The following is a 20,401-nucleotide window of genomic DNA, read 5'->3' as shown; positions in this document are numbered from 1 at the left end:
GGATTCTGAGTTGTTTTTCCCTGGCCTCCTCTTTTCCCTTTTTATCTATTATATTGTCTTCCAGGTCGCTTATTCGTTCTTCTGCCTCACTTACCCTAGCTGTTAGATTATCTAGATTGGATTGGATCTCACTGATAGCATTTTTAAATTCTGCCAATTCACCTTTCATTTCTGCCCTTAGAGACTCTATGTTGCCATTAATTGATTTCTCCATTCTAGCCATCGTCTTCACAATTGCTAGCCTGAATTCCATCTCCGACATCTTGGTTATATCTGCATCCATTTGTAAATCTGCAGCATAAGTCATAATCTCTGAGTCTTTTCTATTTTGGGGGCTCCTCCTCCTAGTCATTCTGTTGATGGGTGTTTGAGGGAATGTATAGAGTCCAAATTATTGACCAGAACCCAAGCAAGATGCACCTGTTTTCTTGGGACCTTAGGGTTGCTGGCCTCTTGTTTTCCCAGCCTGTCTTCTGGGGGAGGGGCCTGCCGCACTGTTACTCAGGCAGCCCTGTTTGGGCGGAGTTGCCCTGCCCCCCTGTGGCTGGGGATGGGCTCAGCAGAAATCAGTTTTTGGGGCGTTTGTTCTCTGGCAGCTTTCCCTGGCGGCTTTCCGCGTCTCCTCCGCGAGTCAGAGCAGAAGAGACCATTTCCAACCCTCTGTCTCAGAGCAGAGAGACCGCAGTCTGTTCTTCAGTGAGTTCTCCAGGCCACACCATCTCTGTTTCTGTCCGTGCTGCTATAAACTGCAGCGTCCTGGGTTGTGCGCCCCTCCGCAGCGCCCCAGTCCTGCCTCCAAGTCGGGGCACGTCTCTGCCCTTTGTGCTTCTAAAACCGCCAGCTGCTCCCAGTTCACACGCGCGACCCCGCTGCTCTGGGTCTCCGCCCCTGGGGGCTGCCCTGAAGTCCTTTCCCCAGCGCTACCCGTCTGCGAGTCTGTGCCCGTCCGCAGTGCAAGGCTGTCGCTCACCGGAGGTGTAGGATCCCCACAGCCAGGCTCCCTCCCGCTGCCGTTTATCCTCCGATATCTGCCCTCGAAATCAAGGCTCCCCGCTTCGTACCTCAAAACCAACCTCCTGCGATATTCTGTTTGTAGAGATCCAGATCTTCTTACATCTCAGGCTGGTTTTGTGGGTGCTCAGAGTGGTCTGGTAGATATCCAGCTCAATTCCGGGGACGAGTTGAAATAGGGTCCCCTACTCCTCTGCCATCTTTCCTAGTCCTTGACATACTTCTATAAATATAAGCTGTTACTACCAATCCTTTAAGGTATGCTCTATCTTACAGAAAACAGTGGTTTCTTAAGAAAATATCTTTGTGTGGGAGAGCAAAAAAATATGCAGTGTAAATTAGGGAAAGTTATTGATATTGTTCACCATCCTTTCACCATTTTAAAATTTAGTTATTAATATATATTTTCTAAAAGTAGATTTCTATAATATGATATGTTTTATCATTGTTCATTTTCCAAAATAATTTCATATATTATTCTATTTGTTTCTCATAGTTAACCACAAGGTGTTATTTACCCTATTATTATTCCATTTGATAGAACAGAAAGTAAGTTTCAGAAATATTTAGGTGTTTAAGGTGACAGGGCTTTTAGAGGTGAAGTCATAACCAGAGCTTTTTGTTAATGTGCCCTCTTGCTTTGGGCCTCCTTTGGAATTCCTGAGATACTCCCTTCCCCAGAGAGAACTGCAAATTCCATCTCTATAGCTGAAGCTTCTCCTGGGGTACTTCATTTTCCTTTCCCTATTTTCATATTTCAGTAGACAATCTGGAAATATTGCTGGTTTTTCATATGGGGATAAATTTTATATTAAAAAATGGAAAAATGGGAATGATATGAGGAGTCCTAAAATATACTGTTACTTACTGGGAAGAAAAGTATTTTCTTTTTGGCTGTGGCTAAGGCACAGAAATAGCCTTATCTCTCTCTCCCTGTCTCTCTCTCTCTCTCTCTCTCTCTCTCTCTCACACACACACACACACACACACACACATACATACAGAGAGAGAGAGAAAGAAAAGGAGAATTTCCTCAATGGAGTTTTACTTATTATTTACACAAATAAAGTTAAGAGTGTTAATAAAACTGTGAAGAAATGCTTTTAAGAACCATAATTGGTGAGTCAGGAATTGAGATGGTTACATTACATACTTAGGGGTAAAGTGCTAGTGTGGCACGGTAGGGATTTAGCTGTATTTCCATTAACAGGAGCCATGAGGCTAAATTTCTATGTACTACCATAGCAAATTTACCTTCTAATTTTATTTTAATGTTTTGAGTACTTAATTTCCCATTTTTCAAAAACATGGGAGGGAATATCTCCTACCATCATGATAATAGCTCCTGAGAACTGCTAGAATGTTAATACCATTCAAGTTTAAAAGGAACTTAAAGAAATAAGCATACAGCTAGCACTAGAAGAACAATCTAAAATTTTGGAGCTTCAGTAAAGCATTCAGAAAGATTACTTTATCTTTTGGTACAAAATCATATCCAGCATGGAGGGGACAAGTTTTTTGAATCTCTCTTTAGCAGAAATGAGGGATACAGTTAGGCTGAAGAAATGTTCTTCCATTTTATTAGAAACAAAAAACAAAGAGAAAGACTCAAAGCCCTAAAAGCTGTAGAAAGTCCAGATCAGATTTGGTTTTGAACATTTAGAATAGAGTGTGGTAAAAAGGGCAGGCTTTGGAGCCAGACTGATTCAAATCACGGCTCTACTATTTGTTACAAGGCCTTCTCTGAGAAAATTATTCTCTCAGTTTCAGTTTCCTTATCTATAAAATGGGGATAAGAATCTCTAAGGGACAGAATAGTGGTGCAGATCAAATGAGAAAATTAAAGTAAGGCCATCTCATAATGTTTGTCTCAGAGGAACAAAGGCGAAAGAAAGTAATTTGGGGGTACCTACTATCAGCCAAATATTATATGAAAGGCTGGGAATATAATAGTGAATAGGACAATGTTACTTGAAAACATGTACTTATTAATAAATGTTTGTGAATGTCATTCTTCTTTAAAAAAAATCCAGTAACAGTAGGCAGACTGGATAAAAATCAAATATAATAAAAATATTTTTAAAAAGGTATAATAAAAATGACTTGGAAAACAAACTGAGGGTTCTAAAGGGGAGGGGGGTGGGGGGATGGATTAGCCTGGTGATGGGTATTAAAGAGGGCACAAAGTGCATGGAGCACTGGGTGTTATGCACAAACAATGAATCATGGAACACTACAGCAAAAACTAATGATGTAATGTATGGTGAGTAACATAACAATAAAAAAATGACTTGGGATTTTCAAGTCTACTTAACTGTATTAAAACTTTCCATTTCTCCAGATCTCTCTCTCTCACTCTTCTCTTTTTTTACCATAGTGATCTGTGACTCTGGCGATAATGCCTTAAATAAACATTATTTGAAAATGCCTCTATATTAATTATTTCTATATGCTTTATTTCATGTTATATTTGAATTACTTACACATATACCATATCAAGGGGTAATAACAGTACAAATCTCTATCAAAGGTTCTGTGAGGACTGAATGAGTTATGTATAAAGCAATGAAAACAATGCCAGGCACCAGTAAACCCCTGATAAATGTTAAACACTATTATTATAGAAATTAAATAATAAACCTGCATCATTTGGAATGAGCAATAGCTTTCAGAATTGAGAGGTATGAAGTAACCAGAAATCCACAAGGTGGCTCTCAAGGCTTGGCTTTGAAACACAATAGAGTTGCTTCATATTTCCAAAGAAATGAAAGAAGACTTATGAATGCCAACCTGACTTTTAAAAGACACTCATAAATTCATAATTAATAAATAACTGGAATACTACAAAGCTGTTTAATAAGTGTTACATAATAGAAATTATATAAAGTGGAGAAAAATGAAGAAAATGAACAAATTTTGTAGTTCTAAATTGAAAGAATCTGATGTTCAAAACAACTGACATCACATTTATCATATTCAGAATCTAAAATGTCAATATAAAATGGTGAAATTCATAGTGGAATCGTAACAATTAAATACATCTTACCAAGATGAGAAATGTGAAAGCATAGAGCACAATGTCTGGCAGCTAGCAGCTGTTCAATAAACATCAGTTAAATCTTAGGCATATAAAATACTTTGAAGTTACTATCATTTTATGCCCACTGACTTTTTCATTTGAAAATTTATTTTCATTGCTTTAAATCAGGGCAAACATTTTCTGTAAAGAGCTATATAGTATTTTAGGCTTATTAGTGGGCCACATAGTCCTTGTAGTAACTGTTCATTCTTCCCTCATGGTGCAAAAGAAAAAAAAGCAGCCATTGACAAAGGAGTCTGGCTATTTTCTAATAAAACCTTAATTTCAGAAACAGGTGGCCACCTTTGGCCTTCAGGCTATAGTCCATCTATTCTTGATCTAAATCATTATCTCACATAATTAAATAAAACCTTTTGTAAATCTTAGGATACTATCAATACTCAGATTACTTGGGGAAGTACTTCTCAAACTGTAATGTGTAGTAAATCACCTAGGGATTGAGGCGAAATGCAGATTATGGTTTGGTAAATCTGGTACGGGGCCTGCGGTTCTGCATTTCCAAAGGGGACCCAGGCTTTTAAGGTCCTGAGCATACGCTGAGTAGCAAGGTTATCAAACTCCCAGGTCTCAAACTTTCACTTTTTTTTTTAAAGGTCTTATTTTTAAATAATCATTAAACCCAAAGTTACAACCCCAAGATCAAGAGTCACATGCTCCACTGACAGAGCCAGCCAGGCGCCCCTAAACTTTCACATTCTTGAAAAGAACTTTTATTTATGCAGCTTTCATCTGTCCACATTAACCTTAGAAATTAAAACTGAGAAATTAAAAAATATTAACCTATTAGTTTTTTAAGAGACTAATAACCCTAATTAGATGTTAACATATTTTATGGAACTTAACTGTATTTTTTTTTTTTTTTTGGAAATTAACTGTATTTTATGTTTTAACTATATTTTAAAGAGTAGGACTAAATACAATTCTAACTGTATGGATAGACGTGATAATTGAATACCTCAGGCATTGGAATCCTTTGGAAGATCATTAAATTAAAAAGAATAAAGACTATAACATGATAAATATGTAAAATTAATTCCTTGGAAATTGGAGACCATATATCTGTCATATATAAAATATCTGTATTATCTGGCACATTATATGCTTTAGTTCTTATATCTTGCCATTATTTGTCCCCTACCTGTTTTTCTGCATGTCCATATTCAGGGCCTTGTGTAGGTAAAAAGCAGAAAATCTGACCACTATTTTTTGCTCTTTCTATTAGAGACATAGCTGTTCTTACAGTGGCATTTCGAGCATGTACAAACACCATCACCTGAAAAAAAAGAAAAACAGTTTATTTAATACTAAAAGTCATTAAAAGATAGCTTAATACTAGTCTGAAAAAATCACCATATGTATACAACTATTAATTTTCCAAAATACAACCCCCAGTTTATGAATTCCCCAACATTTCCTTATTTTAGAACAAAGTGTATATAGGATAAAGACAAGTTAGATAAAATCCAATAACAAGGCTTTATATACTGTTAACCTATAAATTGGTGGAAGTCAGAAATGAAATTAATGGATTATATAAAATGTTGAGTTAAATTTGTGCTTTTCTCTTTTGAAGACATGATTCACGAGTGTAATCATATATTTCGGGGACAGAGTATAAAAATATACGAGAGCCTTATTTCTCCACCATCAATGAAATTTCCACTATCATAAAGATGTTTAAAGAAATTGAAAACAATAAAAATACTCTTCTTTGGACAAAATCACATCTGAGAACAACCATTTAAAATAGAGTTTCGGGAACTGCAGGAGATGAAAATGCTTCTAGAGAGGCATTTGGAATTTTCTGTTTTTTTTTTTTTTTTTTTTTGACCTTCCTGTGTAATTACAAAGCGTGGAAATCTGAATTAGGGGAAGTCACATATCTGGATGCTTTGTCAAGGAGAAGTGGAAAAAAGTATTTTCAGGGACAGTCACCAGGCAGAATGTCAATGCAACTGAAGAGAATGAAATCGGAGAGTGAGGAGCACTCTGCATCTGCTACCTATCAGTGCTGCCTTCTCCTCTGTATCTTTTCTTCTTTGGCTTCCACATCCCCTCCACATTCAGCTCAACCCCAGCCTTCCCAAAGAGCCATTACTATAATAAAGTAATTTTACTCTTTTATATGGACAACTGATTTTTTTCAATTTTATATGATGTGAATAAAGCATCTCTAGGTAATTTGGCATTTTAATCAAAATTTGAAACATACAATCTAAGGACAATCAGCAGTGTGGGTGCTTTGGGTGACTTAAAGACAAGTTCTAGCCCCAGCTTCCAACCAAACTGAGACCTCTAAAACTCTCTGGAGATACCATCGTATTCCCCTTGGGCCTCAGCAATATGGAGGTCCTAATTCTTGCCTTTCCCTCAATTTCTCTCCATATTTATCTGTTAATTATGTTTTCCCACAAGCTAAAACACTGGTGTTATTTCCATGGTACACATTTAGAAAAATAAGCAACTGATGGTTTTAGTCAGGGAATTGATAGGCTCATGCTAGCTGACCTAAGTAAAAGAGAAGGTCATTTTGAAAATGAACAAAAGTGAAAAGGGGAGGGAGGCCTGGAATCTGACCAGAAAGGAGATGGAGTGACACAGATCTAAAGCACACACTGTATAATTCACTCACAGTAATCTTATGCCTATAAACTTGTCAAAGAAACTGTTCCATGTATGGGATGCCAATTATAATTTAGAGGACAGTGAAATCATAGAGAATAAACATTCAAGAAACTGGAATGCTTAAATTACTAATATTCTTTTAGAAAGTGTTCAAAGTCAAGGAGAGTAGATAATCTGGAGAAGACCAAAATTCCTCAATGAAAAACTCCCAAAGCATTTAGACAATAAAACAAGCACTGCAAGTCATCTAGAGAGACTTAACATTAGTTAATCACAGCCATCAATGATATAAAGCATAAGCTTTCGACCTTGGTTAGAGCTCTAACTGATTTGCTGATACTAATGTCTTTTGAAAAGAAATATGATCATAAGAATATCTCTAAAGAGTATATGAATAAAATTTATTTCAGTAAGTTCACGTATACTTGGAAAATTCTTCTGTTTCCTTATTTTCAACTAAAAAAAACCCAAATCTAACTTCAATAGGCTCTCTAGCTTTCTGGGGAAACATCTTTATCTCATGGGATATCAAGAGATTACCACTTAAGCTTACTGTAATATTTTCATCATTATTGACATAAACTGTTTAATACAAAGTTAGAAAAATTCTATTAACTATAATGCCCTGCTGAAGCTTCACCAGTTCAGAATCTCTCAGATTCTACCATCCTGTCTCTCGTAAAAAGTGAGGATATTTCAATAGTTTCTTCTTAAAAAATTAAGGCAGACTAGGGGCACCTGGGTGGCTCAGTTGGTTAAGCGTATGCCTTCGGCTCAGGTCATGATCCCAGGGTCCTGGGATTGAGCCCTGCATTGGGCTCCCTGCTCAGCAGGGAGCCTGCTTCTCCCTCTCCCCCCTGCTCCCACTCTCTCTCTCTCTGTCTCTCTCTCTCTCCAATAAATAAATCAAATCTTTAAAAAAACATTAAAAAATTAAGGTAGACTTTTTTTCTCTTATGTAAAATTAAATTTTACTACACACAAAGCCTCACTAAACCCTAACATTAAATTTTAAGAAAATCTCAATTAAAATGAAATTATTTATTTTTTTAATTAATTTATCCACTCATTCAAATGTTTCCGAGAATTCTGAGAATCACTATCAAGCCCTGAGAATTCTGCAAAAGAGAGAGGCAAATCTCTGCTCTCAGGGAGATGACAATCTAGTATGATGTATTAAATAAGCACAAAATATTTTTTACTTGCTAAGTATTTACTAGCCATGGATGGGTAAAATACTGTTGAAAGAGGAAATATGAAAACGGACAAGACATGGTCCCTTCTGTAAAAGACATGTACAATTTAAGGAAGGAGAAAAAACTGTACACGCGGAGCATGGATAACACAGGAATGCTAACCATGGAGCTGCTGGGTCACCTTCATTCATCCATCGCACTACATTTACACAGTACCTACTGAGTACCAAACCATGCACTAAGCACCAGGGAGAAATGATAAATAGATTCCAAGGCTCCAAATGGGCCTGCTCCTGTTGGCAAGGAAGGATCACTAGTAATCAGCCCTATCTGGCTAGAGAAGCAGCTGCAGGCTGGATGGAGGAGCATACAGTAGTATTTAGACGGCACGTGTTGTGATGAGCACTGGATGTTTTATGCAACTAATGAATCACTGAACACTACATCAAAAGCTAATGATGTGCTGTATGGTGGCTAACTTAACATAATAAAAAAATAAAAAAATATAATATTTATCCTTGGTAATTTTAGTGTGTTAGCTTGAAGAAGTACATTCTCTTTCAAAGTTTCTCACACTGAGACCCAGGGACCTCTTTGTGGGAATCAGTGCTGGTGCTCATTAAAATAGACTTCTGGGTTCTCCCCTAAAACCAACTGAGTAAGAATATTTAGGGGTGGGACCTAAATTTTGAATTATTAACAACTTTTGAGATGACTACTGTACTACTGTGTGAAATTAGTTAATAATTACCACCAACTTAGTTTTCTTCTCCTAAGTAAGGTTAAAAGGAAACATAAATAAAACCACCACTATAAAGATGATTTTAAAAACTCCCTAATAACCTATCTTTATTTACCTATATATATGAAATATCAGGGAATATGAAGGTATTTCATATAACCAGCACAGCCCCAAGATCATTTCCCAGATGGGTTTTTATAATGCTACCAGATTTCTATTCTCCATAATTCAAATGCCACATTATGTAAATCCTGTTGATACGAAGAACATAAGGGAAAATAAAATATGACCCTAAATCTTCATCAATTATTTCAGTCTGACTTGTCAACTTATCATTTTGCAAATTATTTTCTACTGCAGCCAAGAGAAATATTAGTTACAACTTAAAGTAGCAATTTCTTTTTATTAAATGATCCATCACTTCTTGTTCAGTAAAATAAACTCTTTTCCTTATTAAGAATTTTCTGTTTAGAGGCTCCAACAGAAGCCATTACAAGGTTTTGGGTGTCTATAACATACTTGATTTTATGGTTTGTTAATTTGGTTAATTAATTTAAATAGACATATAAAAATTATAACAGGACAGCACTGTTTCATTTGGCAGAAATAACTCCAAATTAATCTTAGAAACACTACTGATAACCGAACAGCAGCTAAATGGGCATGTGTCATTAAAATAAGATTATAACAATAGATTCAAGTCAACAACATTAGTAAATTTTAATTGTTTTATGAAACTGTTCATATTTTTACTTGAGGTTTGTTAGATTAATACATTTAAAAATATTATATATACTTGTTCTTAGTTTAAAAAGCCATTTAGTTTAAGAATATATAATTAAATCAGTCCTGAGATAGGAGAGAAAGTATGTGAATTTGTGTTTTGGTTCTGTTATTTAATGAGCCAAAGACAGTGTTCTTTACATGAGATGCAGATTAAAAGTAATGCAAGAGTGAAAGCTGAGATAATCATTCGGAAAAACTAGAATGTTTAAGTAACTCATATTGTTTCAATGTATTCAGAGGGAAGGATATATTATTTGAAAAATACCAAAAATTCTACTTTGAAACATTATTAAAGAGCAGTGACTTAGAACAAACTATTTAATCTCTCCGATTCTTATTTTCCCCACTCCACAGATAGCTACTAGAGTCAAAGGATTACTATAAAGTTTGAAGTACATAATGTAAGTGAAAACACTGCATTTAGTAAAGTCATAGCTCTCAAACTTTAGAACACTTCAAAATCATCTAAAAACACAATTGCTGCTCCTTTCCTCCACCACCCTTTCAGATTAAGTAGGTGTGAGGCAAGCCAAGACTCTGCATTTCTTTTTCTTATTTTTTTAAGATTTATTTATTTATTTGGGGGGGGCAGAGAGAGAAGCTGGCTCCCCATTGAGCAGGGAGGGAACCCAGATGCGGATGGATGCGGGGCTGGATCCCAGAACCCTGAGATCATGACAGGAGCTGAAGGCAGAGGCTCAACTGACTGAGCCACCCAGGAGCCCAAGACTTTGCATTTCTAACAAGTTCCAAGGAGATGCTAATGCTCTTTGTACAGCAACTTTGAAAACCTCTGTCAGAACTGGTTAAGTATCAGCACCACTGTAAGAGTAATAAACAATAAAGTGAATTTGGACTAAAAGACCAAATGGTGAGATCAGTAAATGACTGCTGTAAATTGACACCTATATATTTATTCCTCACTGATGCAAGTGCGTACGTATCTAACACCACACAAAATAATTTAAAAAGCCACTTATCCTTTAACAGCTTTTGTAAAGGTGTTGTGCATGATGGATGAGAAGTAAAAAGAAAAATAAATGAATACTTAAACCTGAGATTATTTGAAAACAGGAGAGAGGTGGGCAAGGATTAACTGAAATGCTGAATCAAAGACTCTTCCCTAGAAATTTCCACTAAGACGGAAGACTGAAAAGGAAATATTTGAAAAACATAGACAACAGAGCAGATAGATGTTCCATAGAAAATGCTGCTGAGGAATGACATTCTTTAATATATGGTATTCGCTCTCACACTGCTTAAAGAATGAGGCCTGAGGGTGAGGAGTTTTATGTCCTAGTGGTTTATGCTTTCACTCTAACTGCCCTGTTAGGTGTCTTGCTCTCAATTCTTTCGAACTTTCTTAACCCAGGTTCCTCAAGAGAATTAAGCACTAATGACCTAAACAAAGAGTGATTCTAAAACTGCATGGTCCCCAGACCAGCAGCATCAGCATCCCCTGGGAACTTGTCAGAACTACAAACATCACCCACCACAACAGCAACCCTCAGTTTGTTTCCTGAGATTAAGAATTCCTCATATCAATGAGATCATATGATACATGTCTTTCTCTGATTGACTTATTTCGCTCAGCATAATACCCTCCAATTCCATCCACGTCACTGCAAATGGCAAGATTTCATTATTTTGATGGCTGCATAATATTCCATTGTATATATATACCACATCTTCTTTATCCATTCATCTGTCGATGGACATCTTGGCTCTTTCCATAGTTTGGCTATTGTGGACATTGCTGCTATAAACATCGGGGTGCAAGTATCTCTTTGGATCCCTACATTTGTATCTTTTTTTTTTTAAAGATTTTATTTATTTATTTGAGAGAGAGAGAATGAGAGAGAGAGAGAGCATGAGGGGGGGAGGGTCAGAGGGAGAAGCAGACTCCTCGCCAAGCAAGGAGCCCGATGCGGGACTTGATCCCAGGACTCCAGGACCATGACCTGAGCCGAAGGCAGTCGCCCAACCAACTGAGCCACCCAGGCGCCCCCTACATTTGTATCTTTGGGGTAAATACCCAGTAGTGCAGGGATGGGGTGGCTGGGTGATAGACATTGGGGAGGGTATATGCTATGGTGAACGCTGTGAATTGTGTAAGACTGTTGAATCACAGACCTGTACCTCTGAAACAAATAATACATTATATGTTAAAAAAAAAAAAAAAGAAGAAGAAGATAGCAGGAAGGGAAAAATGAGGGGGGTAGGCAATCAGAGGGGGAGATGAACCATGAGAGACTATGGACTCTGAGAAACAAACTGAGGGTTCTAGAGGGGAGGGGGTGGGGGGATGGGTTAGCCTGGTGATGGGTATTAAAGAGGGCACGTTCTGCATGGAGCACTGGGTGTTATCACAAACAATGAATCATGGAACACTACATCAAGAAAAAAAAAGAACTACAAACACTAGATCTGAGTCGGTGCCTCTGAAGATGGGGCTCAGCAATCTGGTTCAACAAGCCTTCCAGGTGATTCTGATATATGTTATGTTAACATCTGAGGGCCCTACATCAAGCCATCCATTGTAAGTTGAAAAACAAAACCAAAACCTTCCCTCTGCTCCATTTGGAACATCCTGGTATCTTCGGGAGGATGGAGAACACAGGCAAATCATTTTCTCTGTTTTATACAGTTTGAACAGGGAGTGCCACTACAGATGTATTTTAGATATCTTGTACACCACAAGAGCGCATAAGCACAGAATAGTTTTTATTGCTGTGGTCATATTACCACATCTGTGTTATCAGGTAAATGCAACTTTAAAAGGTTTGATTCTGCATGCTGTGCATCCAGGAGACATTTGTGTTGGGAGACTACAAGTAATTACAGAGTTCTCATTTTAGACCTGCCAGTGCTGGACAGCTGAAGACACTCAAATCATCTGAAGATCTTTTCACATCAGTACACAGTTTCTTCATTTATTTTTTACATTTGCATAGTATTCCATTACTTAGAAATACCATAATTTATTTAACCAGTCCTTGTTTGATGGACATTTATGTTGTTTCCAATCTTTCATTATTTAAAGCAATGATGTAATAAATAACTGTTCACAAGGTTTATTTCACATGTTTGTGAATATATTTGTTGGATAATTTCATAGAAGTGAAATTGTTGGGGCAAATATATATGACTATTCATTTAACTATTTCCTTATTGTGAACACTGTTTTGTTACTGGAGATTTTCTTCTTACCAATTTGTAGGTGTTCTTTGTATATGGAAGATAATATGCTTTGTCTTTTTCTATATTGCAAATATTTTGTTCTAGTCTACACTTTATCTTTTGACTTTGTTTATGGTGCCTTGTTTAGTATGGAAACAGTTAATTTTTCTTTAAATCAGCATTTTTTCTCTGTGGCTTCTGAGAAATTTACAGAAAAGCCAGTAAAATTAATCATAAACATCTGAAAAGGTGCTGAACTTCACAAGCACAGTGTGGCTCTGGCAATCCAATAGTAGGCACAAAAAGCACTGGATTTTGCTCTCACAAATGGATATCTGGAAAGATACCCATAATACAGTGCTAAGTGAAAAAAAAATCAAGTTGAAGAACAATTTCCATAGTATTATTCTGAGTATATATTTAAAGGATGTGTGTGTTTAAAATTAGAGATATGGATGGACACCCACCAAATTAAATACCTCACAAAATGAAAATGGGAGTGGGGGAAGATAAAAAGATGTTTCCTTTGTATATCTTGTATTGTTTGTCTTATCCACTGAAACAAGCCCTAATAGTTTTACAATGAAATATATAAATTATATTGAACAGAAAAAATGATCAGTGATGACAATGAGGTTATAAGAGTTTATTTATAATGTACTACTATACTAATATATTTCATATGATTATTTTATTGCTAAGGAATTTACGGTGTCAAAGTAAAAACTTCAAGGAAACTTATTTAACAACGTACTTATAAGGGCGATGGTGGTACTTTTGATCTAAGTGACAAATTTATCTTGATTCAGAGTACCTGGAAATGCTTTAAGAAGAAAAGAGAGATGTTCTCATAGAAGAAAATAAATAGCATTTCAAGGGAAAGTATACAGAGGTCAAAGGTACAGAGAAGAGAGCAAATCCATAGGGTGGTAATACACATTTTTGACAGAAATGGACATGTGGACAGAGGAGCAGTAATATCTGGAAAAGCAAATAACAATCTCATTATAAAATATGTGTTAAGATAGAAAAATTCATTTAAGACTCAGAAAAAAATGATACCACTAAAAGTGATACTTGAGAAATTATTTTTATGTTAGAAGTAGACTTTAAACTGAATAGAGAGAAGGCTATCACTGCGAAAAAAAATTACTCAAGGAAGTACAAAAGAAAACAGCAGACAAAACATAGGAAAAACCAGAGATGATTTTATCATTGTAAACTGATAGGACAATCAACAGGAAAAAACTTTAAGGGGTGGGGCTAACTTAAAAAAGGGGGTGCTCTGTTTTTTTATGAAGAGTCAAGATGAACAAGAGAGTACTTAGTTATCTCTGAGAGTTAATATGATTGTTGGAGACACATCTGACAAAAGGGAACTCTGATTTAAACATTTTAAAATATAGCTCTGCAGCCACTGAACTGCTTGAAAAGTTAGTATAAGTTCATAAAAATTGATTAAGAAAAAGAGAAGAAGCCCTTTTACCTACACGGGGGAGATGGATGTTACTAACACGGTCAAATTAAAATAATAAAAATTTCCCTGATGCTTCCAGATAGAAGTGATATTTTATTCTTTGAACATCTAATGAATTCATGTGCTCCTTCCCTTAAGCATTAATCCCTTAGGCATTAATCACTGACTACCTTTTTTTTATTTTTAGCTACCTTTTATTTTAGCTATGCTTGACATATCTCCTCTGCAAGTCTGCCATCATCCAACAATTACATGACAGGCACTGGGGACATAACAGTGGGAAAGCCCAGCACCAGTCCCTGTGCTTTTGGAGCTTCTATTTAGTAGTTACTATGCTGAAAGACTGGAGTCTGAGAAGATGGGGAACAGAGGAGCTGCTATTCATTACATCAACAACTATGGGAGAAAACAGCAACAACAACAACAACAAAAAGGAAAAAGAAATGAAAAGCATAACTGAAAAATTAATTGGAGTCCTCTCTTAAAGTTAGCAAATTACTTGATTTAAAGATCATGACGTTCCAAGTTTCTTCATTACTGGTCTTTGGGTACCACCTCTCTAAATTCTTCTTCCTGTTGTTCAAAACCTCCATGCATTTGTATGTTTCCAGGCCTTTGCTCATGTTTTATTTTATTTAGGTCTCCCGCCAAATCCTCCTGTGGAAATTCTACAAACCTTTAAACCTGGTTCTAATGACTCATCTCCAATCTCTCTAGGGAAATTAATCATTCCCACAGCACTTTGTTCATACTTGTGCCTTGTGTCATCTCAGCATATACATAGGTTTTCACCCTGATGGTAATAACTACCAGGACTAACAATAAAAGGCATGATTTATTAAGTGCTTATTATGTGCTAGGCCCAGTACTAGGTGCCACGCATTGTTCTCTATTTCACTATTAACACAATTAGGAAGGTAATACTATTAGTGTTTTACAGATGAGAAAACTGAAGCTCAGAGTTTTAATAACTTGCTACTCATTCAAGAGCAGAATAGGGAATTAGCCTCACTTGAAAGCCTACTTTCTTTGCATCACGTTATATTCCCTCCTTGGGTGTTCCCTAAAGGCAAGGTTACATCTTACTCATTTTGAGGTCTCCTTGTCATCCCCTGTCCCACTCTCCAAACTATCATTCAATCAGTAGGTACTCAATAAATGATAGCTGAAATTAGTTTTCACAGAAAACATTAATTTTTTAAATATTTATGAGCAGAAATTTGAATTTAAAAGTTTATAAATTGTAATAGTATGTGGGCTGAGTTAATGCTTTCACTGATACATTTATGAGAATATGGGGTATCAAGTTAACTTCCAATTATCCAACTAGATAATTAACTTTCCTGGATTGTTTTTAAAAATATATTAGCAACCATCTCACTGATATTTAATAAACTAAAATTGCTACTGATCAGTCTTCTCATACTATGGTAAAGCTGCATGTGTATGTATTTTAATGCGATTGCAGAGTTCCAAATTTGTGATTTAAAAAAGAAACAAGTTATAAAATGAGCTATTCTGAGAGCATCTTAAAAAAAAAATTCTGGACTTTGAAGTCAAAGATAGTTCCTAAATCAAAGCTACCTATATTTACAATGAATCAAATTAGTCAAATTCATTAACCAAAACAATGTCCTACTGATGGACATGAATAAAGAAAGTATTCTTATGTTTTATAATGGTAGAAAATTTGACACTACTCTATCTGGATTACATCCACAAAACTATTATTACTAAAAGTAATAGTTCAGCTCTGAAAATAGGGCTAAAGTAATAAAATTTAAAATCGTCTATTTTATTAATCATGGGTGTTACAAGTAGCATTTATTATCAGATATTCCTGGCAACCAACGAAATTACTAACGCATATTTTTTAGTTTAAAATGATGTGGTTAAATGTTTATCAGGTATACCATGAAAATACAAATTACCTCAAAAAGGGTTAATTTACCTTGTCCTACCTATATCAGAAAACTGTATAATTCACTGACTAGTCTTCATGCATTAAATTATGCAAATAAACCAAGAAAAGTAATCTGGAGTAGAGAGAACTGGTTCCGCAGCTCCAAGCTGTGTAATTAGATCTACACTTGGCAATTCACAGCCACCTCTGGACTCTCATGCTGAGAACCTGCAGTTCTTCTCAAGAAACCTAAGCTTTTAAGTGATAAACAGATTCAGGTTATCATTACTGAATTATATTTAGGGCATTACCCTGAAAGCGAAATATATTCTTTGCAAATTTCTTTAAAGGAGTAAGTTTTAATATTTATCAGTTTCCATGTTTGAGTTGTAGGGAGCTTTAACTGCTATATTTGGTTAAAAGAAATCTACGATACTTTACATTTTCTAAACCCTAAAAGACACTTGTTATCAAAATGTATACTAATAATAATGAAAACAAACTTGGAGGACTTAGTGTACACTATACACCATGACAGCAAAAATACATATCATTTTTCTAGCTAAGTCCACTGTAAAGAATATAATCTTATAATCAATTCACCATACATCAGGACATTGTACAATATACTTAGAAGCATAAGACAGTTCTATTCAGCATAGTTTCTAAAATATTAAGACTACAAACTTAGAGAAAAAAGTGTTTTTAAATTTCAAAATGATAAGTATTTTGAATGTATTTTCCATTTACTATAAACTTTTTCTTTAATTAAAACGAATGTTTTCTTAAGACATTAAACATATGTATATCTTTTAGAGGCAATACAATTTATGTTATCTGAAAGATGCTTGAATAAATTTTCTATAAATTCTTCAGATCTTGTTCATATGTGTACCATATACATTTATGCATTCAATAATCTGGAATCTGAATTCATTTTTTTTTTCAAGTAGGCTTCACACCCAGTGAAGGGCCTGAACTCATGACCATGAGATCAAGACATGAGCTGAGACCAAGAGTCGGACGTTTAACCGACTGAGCACCCAGGAACCCCTGAATTCATTTTTAAAACATTCATTAGATTTATAAACTTAAGTAACTTAACAATAGTATATAGGCTATTGATGAAAGTGAATTTTATACATTAAAATTGTTTTAAGCATAGAAAATACTAGAATTTTCTTCTATTTTTTATAAAATACAAAAGTAAATAAACATATCAAGAATATTAATTTTACTTGCTCATAATTACTTAAACAAATTTAAGATATACACAAACTTAGTTTTTTTGTTCAAGAAAAAATTCTAATCAATCTAGACAAAACACTTATCTGATGCCAAACTAACCTATATAACCAATTTAGTCTTATTTTGAATGCTAACAGAGTTTTAGACCCATGTTTGAATCATAATTCAGCATCTGTATAGTAGAAAAGCTTGGGCCAGTTTACCTGTGCTTCGTTTTTTCACCTGTAATTTGGAGATAATAGTACCTGCCTTACAAGGCTGATGTAGATACAACAAACAATAATTAGAAAATACCAGAAAAGAGCGTAGCATATAAAACGTGGTCCATTCAGTAGGAAAAAAGTTGTTGTTTTACAAAGGTCTTCCTTACATTCATTCCAAATCTGATCCCTACATATCCCACTCACTGGGACCAAGATCAGTATTGTTCTCTAAGGCAACAGGAAACAAATGCATTTGTTTTCACACATAAGAATTCTTCAAAGATTTGAAAAATTCTATCCTATCTCCAGTTGACTGCACTTTCCTCAGCTAAACATCACCAGTTCTCATGCTGTTTTCCATAAATGATAGTTATTATGGCTTGCCATAGTTGCATTTTTATTCTTTATTCTTTCTTAATATAAAAAGAATGTACTGAAGAGTATTTGTTGAAGGAATGATTTGTTTAAATGTGTATAGGCTTTCTGACTGAAGTGTTCTCAGCTTGATTATATAGTTTAATATGACTTTACGTTTTATTTTCAAAGATGTATCAATTTGAACCGTAATTACTGAGAAACCTGAAAGAATGTAAAAGGCATCTATTGGCATCCATTTCTTTAAAAATGTGAAAAAAGATTTTTTAATAATTGAAAGATCATATACTTTCTGAAAAGAATCTTTTAAAAAATTTCATCACTAAAAATTATTGGGTTGCTGTAGATTTTTCACACATACTATTGATGATTTCCTCAGGCCAGATTTTTCAAGGGGAATTTATAAGCACATTCTCTGCATTGTCTTCTCTTTGCAGGGCAGTAACAGGTTAAATTAAAATGTCAGTTTTGCGGGGGGTAAAAACAGTGAAAGGGAAGTAAAAAGGCCAAGGCTCTAGTTTCAATTGCAAAGCTTATTAGATGTCTGGGTTTGGGCATATTATTAGGCTTAGTTTTGTCATCTGTAATAAAGTGGACTAATGAACTTCATGATGCTTTCATAAATTCAATGATAAAGTGTTGATGATCTATTAAATGTTGTCTTTAAAATACTTTCCTTCTGAAATAAGATTATTTGGGAGCTGATCAGAAGATGATAAAAATATGGTTTAATAAGTACAACCTATAATTAAGGGAAAAAACTAAGAGTATTATTCATTTTAATTTTCAAGTAAATAATACCTTTCCACAGGATTTTTGGCAATGATTCAAATTGTAATGACAGAATATTTATATCATGGTATGAATTTATTTAAAGATGATTATGGAGTATATTCTTCTTTGTATCATATATGATGTTAACAAGTTTGTGACACACCTGTCTTTATGCAAAAAAAAAGCATTTAAATTTTAAGTTTATTTTGTTACGGGTTTTTATGTAAAAAACATTTATACAAATCAACAAACTGAGGGGTGTTAAATTTTGGTCAGCAGAGCAAAGACAGCATGAATTGTGCAACTCTCTGTGTGCAGAGTTCACAATTAGTAAGGATGACCCACAGCACTGGAGAGGAGGTGCTCTGGAAAGGTGTACCCTCTACTTTCTGGCTCAATCCTAATTTCTAGAGCTGGTGCAGCATTTCAGTTACGGGCCTGTCTTATATATGCAAATATATGACTTTCTACCTGATCGGAGCAATGAAGGAGTCACAGTTGCCTGATGAATAAAAGATATTACATTAGAAAACTTAGAGGCTACTGAATTCAGCCAGTGTATCCAATTAGAATTCAAGCTGGCATTCAAGGCCCATAAGGGAAAACCACTGGTTTGCTAGGTCTAACGGATACATGACAAAGTAGAAGACCAAATCCCATCTCTACAAGAAAAGCTGAATTGATATTCCGTACGTGAAACATTAGTCTACCTGGTATCACAAGAACAGAAACTAATCTTCATGCAAATTATGAAAAACTAATGCTATAGGACAGTGGTTTAAAAACTTACTTGGCTGTGGAATTCTTTCTTCCAACAAACTCTACTGTAGCAGCTCAATATATATATATATAAAGATGAAAGCTACTGAAGTGGACCTGAGAGATCCAAATCTCATTTCTTCCTCCTAGACAGCACACCTTTCCCACTCCCAACGTCATCACTGCAAGTTCGGAGCACCCTGGAGGCGTCTGAAAGTAACAGCTTTATGAGGAACTCTTCTGTTCAACGCTCTATTTCCTTTTTGTTGAAAGTTTGAAAATTCTAAAATCCCATCATCTCTTTCATTCTTCTGGACAATATTTTAGGAAAGCAGTGAAAATATTCATTTTAAAAACAAAACACTTTCACCGGTTTCTAAATACCATTCTCTAGTAAAAGAGAACGAGGTTTGCAGAAATTATTAATTCCAATTCTGGGACTGGGGCATGTTAAAAGGGCAAAAAAGCAAGCTTGAAGGGGCTCCCAACTGCCAAATTTGGGCTAATAAGATCATCAAAGTATGTAATACAATAATGGATTATAACCCATTGAGCAAAATAAAAATTCAAGTCAATAGAAAAATAAATTAATAAATAGGAGAGAGGAGCAGCTCTACCTTACATGCAGTGGAATGGAAGGAACGGCAGGCTTAGAGACTCATTAATAGGTGCTAAAACGAGTGGGTGAAAGTTAATTATGAAATCTGTACATTTACATTTTGTGCATAATCATTTGATTAACCTTTGTTTCCCTCATCAGATTATAAGCAACAGTAATGCAGAGTGTCTCTTTCTGATTTCTGTCTTCAGCACAGTCTCTGACACATGCAAATATTCAATAAATAGTGGATGAATATTGGCAGTAATGTCTTAGTTTAGTTTTTTTTTTTTTTAAAGATTTTATTTATTTATTTCACAGAGAGAGAGAGACAGTGAGAGAGGGAACACAAGCAGGGGGAGTGGGAGAGTGAGAAGCAGGCTTCCCGCCGAGCAGGGAGCCCAATGCGGGGCTTAATCCCAGG

General features: G+C 35.3%; 1 protein-coding gene across 2 annotated transcripts in view; it reads right to left on the bottom strand.

The window, feature by feature from the left end:
* Nucleotides 1-20,401, bottom strand: part of ASCC3 (activating signal cointegrator 1 complex subunit 3) — a 359,389-nt gene that overhangs the window by 172,013 nt on the left and 166,975 nt on the right. For both annotated transcript variants that reach the window (XM_078054943.1, XM_078054942.1), the window contains one exon: nucleotides 5,250-5,384. In XM_078054943.1, coding sequence (XP_077911069.1) covers nucleotides 5,250-5,384 — 135 coding nt within the window. The remainder of the gene's footprint in view (nucleotides 1-5,249; nucleotides 5,385-20,401) is intronic.

Source organism: Halichoerus grypus, chromosome 9, assembly GCF_964656455.1.
Source record: "Halichoerus grypus chromosome 9, mHalGry1.hap1.1, whole genome shotgun sequence".
Lineage (NCBI taxonomy): Eukaryota > Metazoa > Chordata > Mammalia > Carnivora > Phocidae > Halichoerus > Halichoerus grypus.
The sequence above is the reverse complement of the archived record's forward strand: the minus strand, read 5'-3'. Positions and strand labels throughout refer to the sequence as shown.